This window comes from Chlorocebus sabaeus, chromosome 10 (assembly GCF_047675955.1).
Source record: "Chlorocebus sabaeus isolate Y175 chromosome 10, mChlSab1.0.hap1, whole genome shotgun sequence".
Classification (NCBI taxonomy): domain Eukaryota; kingdom Metazoa; phylum Chordata; class Mammalia; order Primates; family Cercopithecidae; genus Chlorocebus; species Chlorocebus sabaeus.
Window position 1 is genome coordinate 82932339 of NC_132913.1, and position 20822 is coordinate 82953160.

The following is a 20822-nucleotide window of genomic DNA, read 5'->3' on the forward strand; positions in this document are numbered from 1 at the left end:
GAAATGTTCAATACTTTTAATAGAGTAGTACCTTATGGTAATTAAGACCTAAGAAGATCAAAAGCAATTTAAGCGGTGCTAAATAGAAAAAAATCAAAATTAAAAAAAAACTAAGAAGAATCATTTTTGTGTTTATAGGTTTTTAGTTTTTCATGTTTTTTTGTGTGCCCTAGACAAAACCATATAGTGAGATAGCAAGTTAATAAACAAGCATGCAACCAGAGCAGATATATGTGACAAAGGGACAGTGCCAGTCTCTTTTGCCATAATTTAGATGCTTGTTTTTAACCATATGATGGATCCACACCTGTTGGCTATTTGTTTTCTGCTTTGTTTTGTTTTTTATTATTATTTTTTCTCCTCTTTCATCAGTGTTAAGCTTACTTTTTGTTTGTTTTTAAAGTACCAGTGGATGAAGCTGCCTTTATTTTTATCTTCCAGTTTTGTTTCTATCAACGGACATTGGGCTAGAATTTTCCAAAACAATGTGCTTTTGAAGTGCATTTGGCAATGAAAATGTCTGTATTATGGTATATTTTAATATAAGCCATTAAAGTACTCTAAATCTATTTAATCTGTTCCACAGATAAGGATCTTGAGTCACCGATGATTGCAATTTGATAGGGAAATGATTTTTCTCATCATCCTACAAGAGTCTTGGGGATATAGTTGTGAGTCATCCTTATCCATGACAAAAAGTCATTATCTTTCATGCGTTGGAGTAGAAAAATTATTAAAGTCCATGAAGAGTTTTGGGTAATATAGTTGAGTGTATCCCTGTTAGAAATTCTTATTAAAAAGTTTTATTTGTAATAGATATCTATGTATTACAGATTATTTGCAAGTAATATTTAGAATATTTATTAGGCAGTAATTTATTTTTTTGTGTAATCTCCTTAAAGACACTCTTACTTAATTTGTTTTATCACTTTCTTTGCAGTGTTTGAATGTCACTCAGTTATTAAAATACTATGGTCATGGTGCCAACTCTCCCATCTCAACTGATTTATTTACATACCTTTGCCCTGCATTGTTATATCAAATCGACAGCAGACTTTGTATTGAGCATTTTGACAAACTTTTAGTTGAAGATATAAATAAGGATAAAAACCTGGTTCCTGAAGATGAGGCAAATATAGGGGCATCAGGTAAGAGAAATTTTAAGTTTTTTCTCCTTAAAATAGTACCTGTAGTTACTTTTTAAACTGTAGTTGAATTAGAAAATAATCCTAAATTATTGGCTTTCTTTTGGTATCAGACTTTAAATATATTTTAATCAGGTTTAGATATGCATGTTTAAAAGAAACTGGGGGAAGACAGGAGGCACAATATGTTTTATTTATCTCTTTTGGCATATTACAAAGGGATATTTTGCTGTGGATGGAGTACTAGATTAAAAATGATATACAGATTTGTGATAAGTTGATTATTTTTCATAAGCAAATATAAGTAATGGGACCCCTAAATAAAGTTATTTGTTCTTGTAATTACTTCACATTTATCAGGGTGCCTCTGTTGAAAAGCAAAGATGATTCAAATTTTAAAGACATAAAAAGGGAAGCTACTGTGTGTAAACTCCAGGAATGTCTGAGAAATGCCTAATAAACTTGGCACGTGAATTTTATTATGGGCATTTCTAGAGAGCTTTCAACTAGGGTAAAACCAAAACTATTTTTAAATTTCTTTTAGGCTCTTTTTTCATGGTACCCACTTGGCTCCACCTTGGTGTTTACAGGTACCTCCCACTTAATATTTCAAAACTTATACTCCACACAAAATTTGTACCCCTTAATGGATCCCAAATATCATTACATTTCATTCTTTTGATAAAATCTGGAACTCTTTGACTTTCTTTTTGTCTTTTTTTTTCTTTTCATTTTTTTTCCCATTTTGTAATCAGGTATGAAGTCCAATTAAAGCTATCTCTTCAGTATCTTCTAACTCCATCCACTCTGTCATAACAATTCTGGATTTTCTTGGTTATTGGATTGTTGAAATAACTTCATAACCTTCCCTGCCTGTGTTTGTGTCCCTTTGTAAGACATTCTTAGCACTTAAACGGGGCTAGATTTATCTTTCTAAAATGCAAAGAGATTCTGACACAGAATTTTTTCTTTATAGTGATAGCTAACATTTTGTTAATACATACTTCTTAAAATCTTATTTACTTAAACACATATTGCAGACACTGTTCTAAGCTGAATTCATTTACTCCTCACAACACTTTTATGAGACAGGTAATGTTAGTCTTCCCAGTAACTTTTCTAATATCTCAGAGCTCATAAGTGGTAGTACTGGGATTCAATCCTGTAACTATTTTGCTATCTTATGTGCTGTTTTAAATGCATTTTTTTTCCCACTAAGTTTTAGCAGTAATCCTGTGAGGGAGAGATTATATGATTCTTGTTTCTAAAAACAAGATAAGGAAACTGACAGAGCCCACAAACCCTAAGGTTTGTCTGATGAAACCTCTGAGTATCTAATCCCTATGACATTGTCTTCCAAATTAAGTTAGTTCTGATACCACCTTTGTTAATTTTCCCATGTATCTTCACACTACTTAATACTTTGTATTTTCTCACTAATATATATTTTTTATATCTCTGGAACATGGATTTGATGTGATGTGCTAGTTATATTTTTTCTCATGCATTTTAGGAAACTGCATCATGCTGTATTGTTCAGAGCCCTTTACTTGGCCCACAAGGCTTTCCGTAATATGATCCTCCCTGTGTGTCTTGACATTCTTACCCCTCATCGTTCATTTCTCTCCTCTTTTCACAGTTCTAATGATAATAAACTACTGTTAATAGATTGTGCCATTTTTCTCCCATCCCTCTCTCCCTCTTCACTTTCTAAACCCCTGTGCCTGACTGACGGCTATAATTCCTCAAAGATTCAGTTCAAGTATTGGCCCCTCTGGGTAAACTTAGTGACCATACTAGGCTAAACTATGTTCCCTTCCTTGACACCTCTAGATGTCTCCCTCATAGTATAGATCTTGGGGGATCTTAATAATTAAATTAATCTGTTTTTGTTGGACTTTAGTTGCTTTAATACAGTGACTAAACCTTTTAAACTCTTATGTTGATTGAATGAATACAGTTGCTTAATATAAGTCTGTAAGCGTTCAGTTATAATCCAGGAAAGACACTTGTTGAAATGTGTCTTTGAAGATCATTATGTGACTGTATCAATCAGCCTGATATACTCTGATAATGAATGTCTTCAAAATTAGTTTTGAGAACTTTTTTTTTTTAACCATAAAGTTATGAAAAACTGATGGAATTACTGTGAACACAGTTCTGGATGAAATGCCAGATAGGGTGGCTTTAGAGGATACTAGTAAAATGAGCAAAATGATATGTATGAATATGGACTTAAAACTGAATTCTGGCATAATAAAGGATTGAAAGGACAGAATTTTTAAACATTTCGTAGTGTAGGAATAAGGTAGACATCCCATTCCAATACGTAAGAATTTTATTTGCGATAAAGATACAAGTAAAAGGAAATATTATTACATAAAAAGTAAAGTCTTTTAGGCACCTACATTTCTATTTCTGATTAATATCTTTGCAGTAGGAAAATAAATTTAGACTAGACAAATGAATCATCATAATCTATGTTCTCTACTAAAAATACAAAAAATTAGCTGGGTGTGGTGGTGTGCCCCTATAGTCCCAGCTACTTGGGAGGCTGAGGCAGGAGAATTGCTTGAACCGGAGAGGCAGAGGTTGCAGTGAGCCGAGATTGCACCACTGCACTCCAGCCTGGCAACAGAATGAGACTCCATCTCAAAACAAAACAAAAACCTATGTTTATTGGGACTTTACCATGTGCTGTACTAAACATTTTTACAAGGATGTTTCTTTTAATTTATTAAACCCACTCAACAGGCACTTTACTTTTGTTTGGTGAGAAAAAGGAGGCTTAGAGAGTAAGTCAGGTAACTTGCCCAAGGTCACACAGACTGCTGCCAGGTAGCAGAGCCATGCTATGAACTATAGTATTCTCCTTCTACAATATATAATCATAACCACTGTGCTGTAATTCTTATACTTCCTGCTCTACTGTTTCCTCCTGAAAAGGTTTTGGAGAGTGCTTTGCTAGAATATAAGTGGCAGAGAAATGAGGCAAGTTTTATAGAATTATTTTTACTAGTATTTTGACAGATTTGCAAGTATTGTTTTAAGTATAGATAAGTTGGTGGTTTAAAAAAATCTAAGAATGGTCTTCTTGATAAACAAGTGGGGCCCTCTGGTAAGATCAGTAACGGCAGAGAAAGTGGGTCTTTGCACTAGATTTGAATTCTGATCTTTGAATAGATAAATTTGTCCTCTTTCTTGACTTCATGCTTATTGATCTTGGTGGATGAATAAGCGCCCTGAGAGGCCTAGTCCCTCTCAGGTGCCTGTAAATTCTCAGTGTGGCAGGAGAAAGGGGAAGCTAGGTTTGAGATTAAACTTGATTAAAAATACAATAGATTTATTTGTTCCTTACGGAGAAAAATGGAGACTGAGACTGATCTAAAGTTAAAACTAATAGCTTTTTTCTTGTTTTGAAGTCTTCTGAAAAGCTTCTTGTTCTTTGTTGTTATGTTACCCGTGGATTATTATATTGCCATAGTCAATATATTCTAATGAAGCTGTTGACAGATGCTTGACTATAGTAATATTGAAAGTTACAGCTTATTCAATCTGAAAAGCCTTAGAGGAAATTGTACTTGCTTTGAAAACAAATATGTTACTAATAGTGAATATTGATTAGTTGTTTGCAGGTGGTTATTAGCATTGTCAGAAATGCAGCTTGAATTAATTATGTGCTGATAGATGTTAATAATTGTTAGAGATAATGCCCTGCTAGTAATTAGTTTTAATGACTACTGCACCATTAAGAAAGGTTAACTTGTTCTATATAAATCTCCCATAGTGGCACAGCTACTACCTCATTAACTTTGTTCAAAGACTGCTGTAAACCTAATATGCTATATACTGTGTATGGTAGAAATCGTTTGTTTCACAAGATTGGCTCATTTAGTCATAGAGTTGACCCTAGCTTAATTACCAAGGGGGGTTGTGAATAGGCTGCTAAGCATTTTCTGTCAATTAAAATGCTGAAGCAGTGTAGAAAACTGCCATCTTGCACATGCTTTGAACCAAGTTAATTAGAAAGTTTCCACAGATGAGCGCTTCTTTTTAAAAGAATGCATTTTCTCTCTAGATAATGAGAAAGGGAGTCAGTGAATAACTAAGCTTGAAGACCTTTAGCATTTTAAGCAACCCAATTTGCAGAATAAGTGAAGCTTGTTTCAGACATTTGGTGCTTTTTTATTGCATATGGTATCTTGGGTACATATAAAGAAAGCATTTATTAGTGGTCTTTAATAGTTTGTATATTGTTTTATATAAAGTTTTTAAAATATACCTTTTGTTTTGTTTTTGCTTTATACCAAATGAATTGTGATTAAAAAGCACAACAATTTGGTTAGAAATCAAAACAATTTTACTACCATCATTGCTTTTTCTCCTACATGTGGGAAATTAGGATAGAGTTTATGTAAGCTTAAATTTAAATGTTACAAATTCTACAAATAAAGTATTTAAATAATATGGGAAAGTATTTTAGTACAGTAAGTTCAAAACAACTTCACATTTCTGCTCATAGGTCAAAAGGATTATTCCTTGGAAGATTCCAAGTTGTTAGAAGAATGAACTATCATTTGAATTTGTAGTGCTTTTAGAAAGCTGAAATTGTTTTTAAATTAATAATTCAGAACAAGAAACCATGTTTATAATGTTGTATACTTAGGAGCTCGTAATAGTAGGACTGTTTTCCTAATGAAATAGTTGTCCAGGAATAGTTGCAATCTACAGAAAATATCTGGAAATTTTCTGATTTATCTGAAAAGGGAAATCTAGCTAGCTCTTCACTTATTTGGGACTGGCAGGAGTAAGTGACAATGTGTGTTACATGCAAAATAAATAATTAACCTTACTGCTTATGTATATTTTTAGTTGGCATTGAAATAAATATATTCTGATAATTTTATGTAGTTATAAGTTTGTTTTGTCAAGGTAGAGATACTCTTTTGCCTGTTTGCCTCTATCCTAATTAGCTCAAATTTAGAAGGACTGCCATTTGGATTAATAAAGTTAGTATTCCTTCCTACTTTCATGTTTAATTGTACTTTATATTTTCTTATATGTTTTCCTTTTTGTGAATCCACCTCTGTGAGGTAAACACAGGAGTCATAAATAAATCACTTGGCCAAGGATTCTCTGAAAAGACTGTGAATTAGTGGAGAAAACAGTGGATTAAAAATTAGAGGACCGACTGGGAGCAGTGGCTCGCACCTGTAATCTCAGCACTTTGAGAGTCTGAGGCAAGAGGATCTCTTGAGCCAGGAGTTCTAGACTAGCCTGGGCAACATAGGGAGACCCTGTCTCTACAAATAATTTTTAAATTTTTGAAAAAATTAGCTGAGCATGGTGGTGCATGCCTGTAGTCCCAACTACTTGGGAGGCGGAGGCAGAAGGATGACCTTAGCCTGGGAGATTGAGGGTGTAGTGAGCTGTGATCACACTACCGCACTCCAACCTGGATAACAGAGTGAGACCTTCTCTCAAAAAAAAAGAGGACTTTAGATTTAGTTTTAACTTTGCCATTTTTAGCTATATAAATGTTTTTAAATTGTGGTAAAATTATATAACGTAAAATTTGCCATTTTAACAAATTTTTTTCCAGTTTTTTTAACTGTGATGAAATACAGTAACAAAATTTGTCATTTTAACAATATTTAAGTATACAGTTTGGTGATATTAAATATATTCATAATATTAAATACATTCATAATGTTACACAACCATCCGTACTATTTACCTCCATAACTCTTTTCATCTTGTAAAACCAAAACTCTATACCCATTAAACAGTAACTCCTATTTCCCCCCTCCCCAGACCCTGGGACCTATCAATCTACTGTCTTTATGTTTATGATTTTGATTAAGCATCTCATATAAATAGGACCATTTATTATTTGCCTTTTTGTGACTGGCTTATTTCACTTAGCGTAATATCCTCAAGGTTCATCCATGTTGTAGCATCAGAAATTCCTTCCTGGCCAGGCACAGTGGCTCACGCCTATAATCCTAGCACTTTGGGAGGCCAAGGCGGGCAGATCACCTGAGGTCAGGAGTTCGAGACCATCCTGACCAACATGGTGAAACCTCATCTCTACTAAAAATACAAAAACTAGCTGGATGTGGTGACGGGTGCCTGTGATCCCAGCTACTTGGGAAGTTGAGGCAGGAGAATCGTTTGAACCAGGAGGCAGAGGTTGCAATGAGCCAGTATCACACCACTGCACTCCAGACTGGGCAACAGAGCGAGACTCTCTAAAAAAAGGAAGAAAGAAAGAAAGAAATTCCTTCATGTTTAAGGCTGAATAATATGACATTGCATGTATATAACACATTTTGCTTATGCATTTATCTGTCCGTGGACAGTTGGGTTGCTTCCACATTTTAGCTAATGTGAAACATGTTGCTGTGAACATGGGCATCTCTCTCTCTCTGAGACCCTGCTTTAAATTCTTTTGGTTATATACCCAGAAGTGGAATTGCCCTATCATATGGTAATTCCATTTTTAATTTTTTGAGGAACTGCCATACTATTTTCCATAATGGCTGTACCATTTTACATTACCCCCAAGAGTGCACAAGTCTCCCGGTTTCTCCACATCTTTGCCAACACTTTTTTCTTGATAGTAGCCAACCTAATGGTGTGAGGTGGTATCTCATTGTAGTTCTGATTTGAATTTTCCTAAAGATTAGTGCTGTTAGGCATCTTTTCATGTGCTTATTGGCAATTTGTATATCTCCTTTCAAAAAATGCCTATTACAGTTCTTTGCCCATTTTTTTAATCTGGTTATTCTTTTCGTTGTTGAATTTTAGGAGTTCTCTATATTCTGAATATTAATTCCTCATCAGATATATGATTTGCAAATATTTTCTCCCATTTTATGCATTGCCTTGTTACTCTGTTGATAATTGTCTTTTTGTTTTTAAATTTATTTTTTATTTCAGTAGGTTTTTGGGGAACAGGTGGAGTTTGATTACATGAGTAAGTTTTTTTTTTTTGTTTGAAACGGAGTCTCCCTCTGTCTCCCAGGCTGGAGTGCAGTGAGGCGATCACGTCTCTCGGCAAGCTCCGCCTCTCGGGTTCATGCCATTCTCCTGCCACAGCCTCTTCCAGTAGCTGGGACTACAGGCGCCCACCACCACACTCGGCTAATTTTTTGTATTTTTAGTAGAGGTGGGGTTTCATTGTGGTCTTGATCTCCTGACCTCGTGATCCACCTGCCTCGGCCTCCCAAAGTGCTGGGATTACAAGCGTGAGCCACCGCACCCGGCCATGAATAAGTTCTTTAGTGGTGATTTCTGAGATTTTGGTGCACCTATCACCCAACCAGTGTATACTGTACCCAATGTGTAGTTTTATCCCTTCCCCACCCCCCACCCTTTCCGCTGAGTCCCGGAAGTTCATTGTATCATTTTTATGCCTTGGTATCCTCATAGCTTAGCTCCCAGTTATGAGTGAGAGCATACGATGTTTGGTGTTCAATTCCTGAGTTTCTTCACTTAGAATAATAGTCTCCAATTCCATCCAGGTTTCTGCAAATGCCATTGTTTTATTCCTTTTTATGGCTGAGTAGTATTCCATGGTACATATATGCCACATTTTCTCTATCCACTTGTTGGTTGATGGGCATTTGGGCTGGTTCCATATTTTTGGAATTGCAGGTTGTGCTGCTATAAACGTGTGTCCAAGTATTTTAGTTGTGTAATGACTTTTTTTCCTCTGGGTAGATACCTAGTCATGAGATTGCTGGATCAAATGGTAGATCTACTTTTAGTTTTCTAAGTAATCTCCACACTGTTTTTCCATAGTGGTTGTACTAGTTTACATTCCCACCAGCAGTGTAAAAGTGTTCCCTTTTCACCACATCCATGCCAACATCTATTATTTTTTGGTTTTTTGATTATGGCCAGTCTTGCAGGAGTGAGGTGACATCACATTGTGGCTTTGATTTGCATTTCCCTGGTAATTAGCATTGTTAATCACTTTTCCATGTTTCTTGGCCATTTGTGTATCTTCTTTTGAGAATTGTCTATTCATGCCCTGAGCCACTTTTAGATAGGATTGTTTGTTTTTCTCTTGCTGGTTTGTTTCAGTTCTTTGTAGATTCTGGATATTAGTTCCTTGTTAGATGTATAGATTGTGAAGATTTTCTCCCACTCTGTGGGTTTTCTGTTAACTCTGCTGATTATTTTGTTGCTGTGCAGAAGCTTTTTAGTTTAATTAAGTACCATCTGTTGATCTTGGTTTTTTTGCATTTTCTTTTAGGTTCTTGCCCTGAAGTCTTTGCCTAAGCCAATGTCTAGAATGGTGTTTCCAGTGTTCCACTGTTGTGGTTTCAAGTCTTAGATTTAAGTCTTTGCTCCATCTTGAGTTGATTTTTTTTTTATAAGGTGAGGGCTGAGGATCCAGTTTCATTCTTCTACGTATGACTTACCAATTTTCCCAGCACTATTTGTTGAATAGGGTGTCCTTTTCCCAGTTTATGTTTTTGTTGGCTTTGTTGAAGATCTGTTGGCTGTAAGTATTTGACTTTATTTCTGGGTTCTCTATTCTGTTCCATTGGTCTATGTGCCTATTTTTATACCAGTACCATGCTGCTTTGGTGACTATGGCCTTAAGCATAGTTTGAAGTCAGGTAATGCAATGCCTCCAGATTTGTTCTTTTTGCTTAGTCTTGCATTGGCCATGTAGGCTCTTTTTTGGTTCCATATGAATTTTAAGATTTTTTTTTTTCTAGTTCTGTGAAGAATTATGATGGTATTTTGATAGAAATTGCATTGAATCTGTAGATTGCTTTTGGCAGTGTGGTCAATTTCACAATATTGATTCTACCCATCCATGAGCATGGGATGTGTTTCCATTTGTTTGTGTCATCTGTGATTTCTTTCAGCACTGTTTTATAGTTTTCCTTATAGAGGTCTTTAACCTAGTTGGTTTGGTGTATTCTTAAGTTTATTTTATTTGTAGCTATTGTAAAAGTGGTTGAGTTCTTGATTTGATTCTCAGCTTGGTTGCTGTTGGTGTATAATTTTGTATCCTGAAACTTTGCTGAATTCATTTACTAGTTCTGGGAGCTTTTTGGATGAGTCTTTAGGGTTTTCTAGGATACGATCATATCAGGAAACAGTGACAGTTTGACTTCCTCTTTACCAATTTGAGCGCCCTTGATTTCTTTCTCTTCTCTGATTGCTCTGGCTAGGACTTCCAGTACTATGTTGAATAGAAGTGGTGAAAGTGGCATCCTTGTCTCGTTCTAGTTCTCAGGGAATGCTTTCAACTTCTTCCCATTTAGTATAATATTAGCTGTGGGTTTGTCATAGATGGCTTTTATTACCTTAAGGTATGTCCCTTCTCAGCAAAATTGCTGAGGGTTTTAATCATAAAGGAATGCTGGCTTTTGTCAAATGCTTTTTCTGCATCTATTGAGACGATCGTGTGATTTTGTTTTTAATTTTATGTGGTGTATCACATTTATTGACTTGCAGATGTTAAACCATTCCTGCATCCCTAGTATGAAACCCACTTGATCATGGTGGATTACCGTTTTGGTATGCTGTTGGAGTCGGTTCACTAGTATTTTGTTGAGGATTTTTGCATCTGTGTTCATCAAGGATATTGGTGTGTAGTTTTCTTTTTTTGTTATGTCCTTCCCTGGTTTTGGTATTAGGGTGATACTTGCTTCATAGAATGATTTAGGGAGGATTCCCTCCTTTTGTATCCTGAGGAATAGTGTCCGTAGGATTGGTACCAATTCTTTGAATGTCTGATAGAATTCAGCTATGAATCTGTCTGGTCCTGGACTTTTTTTTGTTGGCAGTTTCAATCTTGCTGCTTGTTATTGATGTGTTTCTATATTTTCCTGGTTTGATCTAGGAGGGTTGTATATTTCCAGGAATTTATCCATCTCATCTAGGTTTTCTGGTTTATGTATGTAAAGGTGTTTGTAGTAGCCTTGAATCATCTTTTGTTTTTCTGTGGCATTAGGAGTAATACCTCCTGTTTCGTTTCTAATTGAGCTTATTTGGATCTTCTCTCTTCTTAGTTAATCTCACTAATGGTCTATCAATTTTTATCTTTTCAAAAAACCAGCTTTTTGTTTCATTTATCTTTTGTATTGTTGTTTGTTTGTTTCAGTTTCATTTATTTCTACACTGATCTTTGTTATTGCTTTTCTTCTGCTGGGTTTGGGTTTGGATTGCTCTTGCTTCTCCAGTTCTGTGAGGTGTGACCTTAGATTGTCTATTTGTGCTCTTTCAGACTTTCTGATGTAACAGGCATTTAATGCTATAAACTTTTAGCACTGCTTTTGCTGTGTCCCAGAAGTTTTGATAGGTTGTGTCACTATTACCGTTCAGTTCAGATAATTTTTTAATTCCATCTTGATTTCATTGTTGACACAATGACCGTTCAGGAGCAGGTTATTTAATTTCCTTATATTTGTATGGCTTTAAGTGTTCCTTTTGCAGTTGATTTCCAATTTTATTCCATTGTGGTCTGAGACAGTACTTGATATAATTTCCATTTTCTTAAATTTACTGAGACTTGTTTTGTGCCTTGTCATATGGTCTGTCTTGGAGAGTGTTCCATGTGCTGATGAATAGAACGTATATTCTGCAGTTGTTGGGTAGAATGTTCTGTAAATATCTGTTTCGTTCATTTGTTTTAGGGTATAGTTTGTTTCTTTGCTGACTTTCTGTCTTGATTTTGTCTAGTGCTGTCAGTGGAGTATTAAAGTCAGAACTCAAGGTCTGCTGTTTAGAGTATTTTGTCCCACTGGGTGCTCCCTTGATGTGGTGTTCTCCCCCTTTCCTTAGAGGGATTGTTTTTGCTCTTCTGGGTTCAGCCATCCAGCAGAGAGCTACTGGGCTCCAGGCTGGTACTGGGGAGTGTCTGCAAAGAGACCTGTGGTGTGATCCATCTTCAGGTCTGTCAGCTGCAGATACCAGCACCTGTTCTTGAGGAGGTAGCAGGGGAGTGAAATGGACACTGAAGGTCCTTGGTTGTATTTTTGTTTGGCGTTCTGGTTTCGTGTTGGTTGGCATCCAGCCGGATGTAGCACTTTTCAAGAGTGCATCAGCTGTGGTTGTATAGGGAGGATCAGGCGGTGGGTGGGGCTATAGAGCTCCCAAGAGATTCTGTGTGTTTTTTTTTTTTTGCAGGACTTTTCCTTAATTCAGCCAAAGACGTGGTTCTTGTGCTTCGTTGGCCATGAAGATTTAGGCTTGCAGATGGGGTTTGAAGGGTGAGCAAAGCAGGGTTTTATTGAGTGAAAGAAAGATATGGGGAAAACAGATTCTCTGCGGGGCGGGAGTCCCTGCTAAAGTGCTTCTTGCCTTGCAGGTAGGCATCCCAGGTTCCACACAGGAAGAACAGGGGCCAGGCTTCTCCCAGCTGCAAATGGAGGCAACTTCCTGAGGCTCCACCCCGGTGCGCATTCCTCCCAGTGCGCAAGCCAGTTGGAGTTTTTCCGGGGACCCCCTCCCACCTGACTGTCTCACTTTGTCTTTGGCAACCTGGGCAGGTAGAGAAAGACCACCAGGTAGGGGTAGGGATGGGCATGACTGAGCTCAGACTCTCTTTGGGTGGGGCTTCCTGTGGCCGCTGTGGGGAATGGGGATGTGGTTCCCAGGCCAGTGGAGTTTTGTTCCCAGGGGGATTATGGCTGCCTCTGCTGAGTCACACAGGTCACCAGGAAAGTGGGGGAAAACTGAGGCCTCACCACACTCCCACACAACCTGCAGTCCTAAAGATGGGCCTCACTCCTACCATGCCCCCGGAGAAGCACCAAGTCTATTTCCAGGCAGCCAGTGAGCAGGACTGAGAACTGCCCCAGATCACCAGCCTACCCTACTGAGAAAGCAAGTGGACTCACAGTTTTTTGGTGTCTCAGGGAGCCTGCAGAGGCAATCCAGTTCCTCCAAAGGGTCTGTGAATTCTCTCAGCTTTTTTGGTATGTTGCTGTGGTAGTTCTTGGAGCAAAAGTTCACGATGTGAGTCTCCACATGCTGCTCTGTCGGAGCAAGAGCTGCAAGCTATTCCAGCCTCCTATCCGCCATCTTAATCCGTATTTGTCTTTTGATGCACAAATTTTTAAAAATTTTTTTGAAATCCAATTTGTCTGTTTCTTTTGTTTTTGCCTGTACCTTTGGTTTTATTTTTCAGAAATTATTGTCAAATATAATGTTGTGAAGCTTTTGCTCAGTTTTCTTCTAAGAGTTTTATAGTTTTAGATCATATATTTAATTTAGGTATTTGATTCATTTTGAGTTAATTTTTATGTATGGTGCTAAATAAGATTCTAACTGCATTCTTTTACTTGTGGATATCTGGTTTTTTAGCACCATTTGTTGAAAAGACTGTTCTTTCTCTCATTAAATGATCTTGCCCCCTCATCAAAAATTGTTTCACCATATATTTGAAGGCTTATTTCCAGGCTCTCTCTTCTATTCCATTGGTCTGTATGTCTGTTTTTATGCCGTTACTGTGCTGTTTTGATTACTGTAGCTTTGTGTAGTAGGTTTTAAAATCAGGAAGTGTGATTCTTCCAGTTTTGTTTTTGTTTTTCAAGTTTATCTTGGCTATTTTGGGTTCTTTGTGGTTTCGTATGAATTTTAGGAAGTTTTTTATTTCTGAAACAAAAAAAACCCAAAACCTATCATTGAGATTTTAATAGGGATTGCATTGAATCTGTAGATCAACTTCGGCAGAATTGACATCTTAGCAATATAGTCCACCCTTAATATCTGTGGGTTCTGCACCTGCAGATTCAACCAACCCAAGGACCAAAAATATTTGGGGAAAAAATAAAAATAATACAAGAATAAAAAGTAACACAAATAAAAAACAATACAACTATTTACATAGCATTTATATTGTATTAGATATTATAAATTAGAGTTGGCCCTCGAACAACGCGGGGGATTAGCAGTGCCGTTCCCCGTGTAGTTGAAAATGTATGTATAACTTTTGGCTCTCCCAAAACATAACTACTAGTAGCCTACTGTTGACCAGAAGCCTTACCAATAATACAGTCAATTTATGTCAATAGCATATCTATTATGTACTGTATATTCTTAGAATAAAATAAGCTAGAGAAAAGAAAATATATTGAGAAAATCATAAGGAATTTATGTAGGATTTATTAATTATAATGTAAGGATACACAGCAGAGAATTTATTTTAAGCAAAGTGAGAGTTTATTGGAAAAAGTATAGTAACACTTGGAAAAGGGCCAAGCAGGTGACTTGAAAAATCAAGTGCCTATGTGGAATCTTTAGGATTTTCAGTTCATTATTCATATTAACTGTTCATTAAATGAAAGTGAATCATGATAAAGATCTTCATTCTCATCATCTTCATGTTGAGTAGGCTGAGGAAGAGGTGGAGGAGGGAGGGATCTGTTGGTCTTAACTGTCTCAGGGGTGGCCAAAGCAGAAAAACACATGTATTAAGTGGATGCACGCTGTTCAAACCCATTTTGCTCAATGGTCAACTATAATTTAGTAATGATTTAAAATATAAGAGAGGATGTGCATAGATTAAATGCAATTATTATGCTATATTACTTAAGGCACTTGAGCATCCACAGATTTTGGTGTCTTTATGGGGGTACTAGAACTAATTTCTGCAGATACCAAGTGATGACTGTATTAAGTCTTCCAATCTGTGAACATGGGGTATGTTTTTATTATTTGTCTTCTTTAGTTTCTTTCCGCAATATTTTGTAGTTTTCTTTTTCACTCTTTTTTTAAATTTAACTTTTAAGTTCAGGTTACACATGCAGGTTTGTTATATAGGTAAACTTACGTCATAGGATTTTGTTGTACAGATTAGTCACCCAGGTATTAAGCTCAGTGCCCATTAGTTATTTTTCCTGATGCTGTCCCTCCCCACGTTCACTATGGAATAGGCCCCAGTGTCTGTTGTTCCCCTCTATGTGTCCATGAGTACACAGACAACCTACAGAATGGGAGAAAATTTTTGCAAACTTATGCATCTGACAAAGATCTAATATCCAGCATGTATAAGAAATTTAAACAAATTTACAAGAAAAAATGACCCCATTAAAAAGTGGGCAAAGGACATGAATAAACACTTTTCAATAGAAGACATACGTGCAGCCAACAAGCATATGAGGAAAAGCTCCATATCACTGATTGTTAGAGAAATGCAAATCAAAACCACAATGAGATACCATCTCACACCAGTCAGAATGTTTTGTAGTTTTCATTGTACAAGTCTTCTACCTCTTTGGTTAAGTTAATTGCTAAGTATTTTACTCTTTTTGATGCTATTGTAAGTGGAATTGTTTTCATAATTTCCTTTTCAGATTGTTCATTGTTGGTATATATAAAAATGCAACTGATTTTTGTGTTAACTTTGTATCTCGCTATTTTGCTGAATTCATTCTAATGCTTTTTTTGTGTGAAATCTTTTTTTTTTTTAAACAGCAGAGAATTTATTTTAAGAAAAGTGAGAGTTTATTAGAGTACTTGGAAGAGGGCCAAGCAGGCAACTTTAAAAATCAAGTGCTTCTGTGGAATCTTTATGATTTCCTACGTGTAAGATCAAATCAAGTGCAAACAGATGTTAATTTTACTTACTCCTTTCCAAATTGGATGTTTTTAATTTTTTTCTTGCCTAATTGTTTGGCTAGAACTTCCAGTACTATGTTGAATAGAAGTGATGAAAGCAAGCATCCTTGCTTCATGCTTCATCTTAGAGAAAAGGCTTTGTCTTTCACCATCGAGTATGATGTTTGCTGTGAGTTTTTCATATATAGCTTTATTATGTAAGGTTTGTGCTGTCTGTTCCTAGTTTGTTGAGTCTTGTGATCATGAGAAGATACTGAATTTTGTCGTGTGCTTTTTCTGCTCATTGAGATAATCATGTGGGTGTTTTTTTCTTTATTCTGTTGATATATGTTGATTTTTATATATCGAACTTTTATTGCATTCCAGCAATAAATCCCACTTAGTCATGTTGTATAATCCTTTTAATTTGTTGCTGGATTTTGTTTGCTAGTTGTTTGTTTTTCTTTGAGAATTTTTACATCTGTGTTCATAAGGGATATTGGTCTGTAGTTGTCATTTCCTGTAGTGTCTTTGTCTGATACCTTTAGTATCAGGGTAATGCTGGCCTCATAGAATGAGTTAGAAAGTGTTACCTCCTCTTTGATTTTTTTGGGAAAAGTTTGAGAAGGTTTGGTATTAGTTCTTCTTTAAATGTTAGGTAGAATTTATCAGGTCTATTCTATTATAATCCTTTTTATTTCCTTGTAATCAGTAGTAACATCCCGGCTTTAATTTCTGAATTTAGTAATTGTATCTTCTCTCTTTTTCTTAGTCAATCTAGCTTAAGGTTTGTCAATTTTGTGATCTTTTCCAAGAATCAACTATAGGTTTCATTGATTTTGTTTTTCTGCTCTCTATTCATTTACGTCCGCTCTAATTTTTATTATATTCTTCCTTCTGCTAGTCTTGGCTTATTTTGTTCTTCTTTTTCTAGTCCCTTAAGTGTAATGTTAAGTTTTTGGTTTGAGATGTTACTTGTTTTTTCATGTGAGTTTTAATAATTATCTGTTTTTCCCTTAGCACTAGTTTAGATGTATCTCATAAGTTTTGGTTGCGGTTTTGTTTTCATTTGTCTCAAGTATTTTCTAATGTCCCTTGTAATTGCTTCCTTGATCCAGTTGTTAATATGCTGTTTAAGTTCTATAAATTTGTAAATTTTCCCGTTTTACCTCAATAGTTGATTTCTAACTATTCCATTATGGTAGGAGAAGACACTTTGTATTATATTTATATTTTTAAATCTGTTGAGACTTAATTTGCGACCTAATACATGGTCTATCCTGGAAAATGTTCCATGTGCACTGACGAATGTTTCTGGTGCTGTTTTGAGTAGTGTTCCTTATATGTATATTAGATCTAGTTGGTTTTTTGTGTTAAGTCCTCTATTTCCTTGCCTATCTGCTGGATAGCTGTTTTGTTCATTATTGAAAGTAGAGTACTGAGATCTCCAACTGTTATTGTAGAACTGTTTATTTCTCCCTTCAATTGTGACAGTTTTTGTTTTGTATATTTTGATATTCTATTTTTAGTTACATAAATGTTTATAATTGTTTTATCGCCGTCCTTTGTTGTTTCTTGTAACCTTTTTTGATTTAAAAGTCTACTTTGATATTAGTATAACCACTCCTGCTCTCTTTTGGTTACTATTTTCATAGAATATCATTTTCCATCTTTTCACTTTAGCCTGTTTGTGTCTTTGGTGTAAAGTGAGTCTCTTGTATATAACATATAGTTGACTCGTGTTTTTATTCATTCTGCCAGTTTCTGTCAGTTCATTGGAGAGTTTAATCCATTTACATTTAAAGTAATTACTGAAAAGGAAGGACTTCTGTCAGTTTGCTATTTGTTTTTCTATATGCCTTAACGCTTTTTTTGTCCTTCATTCCTGCTGCTAATGTCTTCCATTTTGTTTAGTTGACATTTTTTGGTAGTGAAAAGGTTAAATTCCTTTTTCATTTCCTTTTGTGTATATTCTATAGCTGTTTTCTTGTGGTTATGGGGATTACATTTAGCAGCCTAAAGTTAAAAGTCTAATTTGAATTTATATCATTTTAACTTCAGTAGCATACAAAAATTCTGCTCCTTTACAACTTCATCTCCACACCTTCCAGGTTACTGTTTAGTGTCCTTTCCCCTTGAAGTACTGTCTTATTTCTTACAGGGCAAGTCTAGTGGTAACAAACTCCCTAAGCTTTTGTTTACTTGGGAATGTCTTAGTTTCTCCCTCACTTTTGAATGTCAATTTTGCAGTGTATAGGATTCTTGGTTGACAATTTTGCTTTATCATTAGGGACTTTGAATATATCAGCTTATTGCCTTCTGACCCACAAAGTTTCTGTTGAGAAATCTGCTTGTAATCTTATTGAGAGCTTCTTATATGTGATGAGTTGCTTTTCTTGCAGCTTTCAAGAGTCTCTCTTTGTCTTTCAAGAGTTTGATTACAATGTGTCTTGGTGTGGGTCTCTTGAGTTCCTCTTATTGGAGTTCATTTAGCTTCTTGGATGTTTACATTCATGTCCTTCATCAAATTTGGGAAGTTTTTAGCCATTATTTCTTAAAATATTCTTGCTGCCCCTCCCCGCCACCCCACCACTCCCTTTCATCTTACTTGACTTCTATAGTGTATATGGATGTTAGTCTGCTTGGTGGTACCCTCCAGGTTCCATAGGCTCTGTTCATTTTTAGTCAATATTTTTTCTTTCTGTTCTTCAGCATCAGTAATATCCATTGTCCTGTTTTCAAGTCCACTGATACTTCAGCCTGCTCAGATCTGCCTTTACTCTCTAGTGAATTTTTCATTTCAGTTATTGCACTTTGCAGTTCCAGAGTTTCTTTTTGATTTATCTTTAGTTTTTCAACCCCTTTATTGATACATCCATTTTGTTTATACATTATCTTCTTGACTTTTTTTTTAGCATCCTTAAGACAGTTGTTTTAAAGTCATTGTCTAGTAGATCTGCCATTAGGTCTTTTTCAGGGACAGTTTCTGTGATTCATTTTTTTTTTTAATGTGCCTTGCTTTTTTGTTTCTTTGCATGCCTTCTGGTTATTTGAAACTGGACATTTGATTCTAATAATATGCTAACTCTGGAAGTCAGATTCTTCCCCTTCCCCAGGGTTTGCTATTTTCTTGTTAAATTGTGTTTGTCTGTTATTAATTTGGGTTGGGGAGGGTTATTGTTTTATGCTGTCCCTGTGGTATAAACATAAGATTTTCACAGGGTTTTGTGTTTTTTTTTTTTTTTTTTTGAGATAGGATCTCACTTTGTCACCCAGGCTGGAGTGCAGTGGCATGATCATGGCTCACTGCAGCCTCAACCTTCTGGGCTCAGGTGATCCTTCCACCTCAACCTCCAGAGTAGCTGGAGCTACAGGCATGTGCCACCATGCCTAGCTAGTTTTTGTATTTTTAGTAGAGATGGGTTTTTGTCATGTTGCCCAGACTGGTCTTAAACTCCTGGGCTCAGGTGATCTCCCATCACAGCCTCCCAGAGTACCAGGATTACAGGCATGAGACACTGCACCTAGTTTATCTTCACAGGTCCTTTCTGAGCCTGTGCCCTTCCCTAGGCATGCATGATTACTTTCTGATTTTCTCCAAATATGCAGTTATTTTTGAATTTTCCAGTATTTGTTGTCTGACTCCCAAAAGGGAAAAAGGAGAAAAAAAGAAGGGAGGAAAAAGAGGTGCTGGCCTTTTAAATCACCTGGAAGACACTTTAGCCAGGAGATTTGCAAAAATGAGGAGAGGTACAGCAACATGGCCACGTGTCTCTTTGCCTGTACTTCTGTGATCAGAATCAGTGATCAGAGTACAGATCCTCAACATTTGGGGATCAAAATCCATTTTGTCTACTCTAGCTCCTATAATTGTAGGGTCCTGTAGATTGATTCAGGACACCAGGCACAGCTTCCTTTCAAAGGACTAAGGATGGCAGATGGGTAGCTGCCACTAAACTAAGAGTTGAAATTGATCAAAATTAACCACATTTTACCATCGAGCTTTCCCCTAGAAGTTGCATGCTTTCAGTAGACTACAGAGTTCCAAAGTAGTTAACATCAGACAGATTTTGTCAGTTCATTCACAGTTTAGGGGGCATACAGATTTCTGGTGCTTCCTACTCCACAGTCTTTCCAGAATCCTCCTCCTTTAACCATTTTTAAGTATACAGTTCATTAGCATTAATTACAGGATCTTACTATTAAGGCCATGTTTCATTTCCTTCTTTAATTTTTCAAAGAAATACTTCAGGATCCTGTACCCACTTGTTTAAAATTTCCGTGGAAAGTTCTTCTCTTGTCTGAAGCTGATCTGGGCACAGGAATTTTGGCACCAGTTGAGTGGAAAGTTTGTTCAGCTTTAATTTTTCTGTCAGAATTGTATTAGCTCAACCAGCTGAGATGTCTGTGGAGTTGAGGATTGTTTGTGTTGTTAATTGTTGGTCCTTTTCAATTAGGGAACAAGTAAATTGATTTTTTTCATAATAAGCATTTTCCATGAACTTTTTGAAGACCCTCTCCTATTCTAATAAATTCCATGATGAGATAAGTTGGGAAAATGCTGCATATTGTATTCTTCTTTTAGAGATTCATATTGCTTATTAAACTGTTAGAGGCTCTGAAGGAACCTGTGTTATTCAGCATTACCAAAACTTACTTGATTATTAAATTTCTCCTCCCTCCCCTTTGAAATACCCCCATCTCATAGAACTAATGAGCTCAGTTTGAGAAATGCTAGATTATGCAAGTTTTTTTAGCAGTATAACATGACAATAGCTAGTATCTGGCCAGTTCAAATAGCTACTCATAAGCAAATAATTTAGAACGATTTTCTTTTTAAAGGGGCAGAATAATTGGCATCTTTGAAAATATTTTTATAATTTTCAACTCTGTCATTCAAGGCAATGTATATACAAAGGAGTAATTAACTATGTTATAATATTTCCAGTTGTGCCCTCTATGTTTTATATGCAAAAACAAAGTTATCAAAAGATACAGGATCAATTTTAGTCCTAGAATTTAGGGTTTTCTTTAGTCAGTTAAAAATCTTTTGAAGGTAGTCTTTAAAATATTTTATATAGCAAACATGCTATACATATTTCCTCT

General features: G+C 36.0%; 1 protein-coding gene across 9 annotated transcripts in view; it reads left to right on the plus strand.

The window, feature by feature from the left end:
* The window catches only part of SLC39A10 (solute carrier family 39 member 10), a 164468-nt gene that overhangs the window by 109130 nt on the left and 34516 nt on the right, over nucleotides 1-20822 (plus strand). For all 9 annotated transcript variants that reach the window (XM_073019885.1, XM_073019887.1, XM_007965712.3 and 6 more), the window contains one exon: nucleotides 941-1148. In XM_073019885.1, coding sequence (XP_072875986.1) covers nucleotides 941-1148 — 208 coding nt within the window. The remainder of the gene's footprint in view (nucleotides 1-940; nucleotides 1149-20822) is intronic.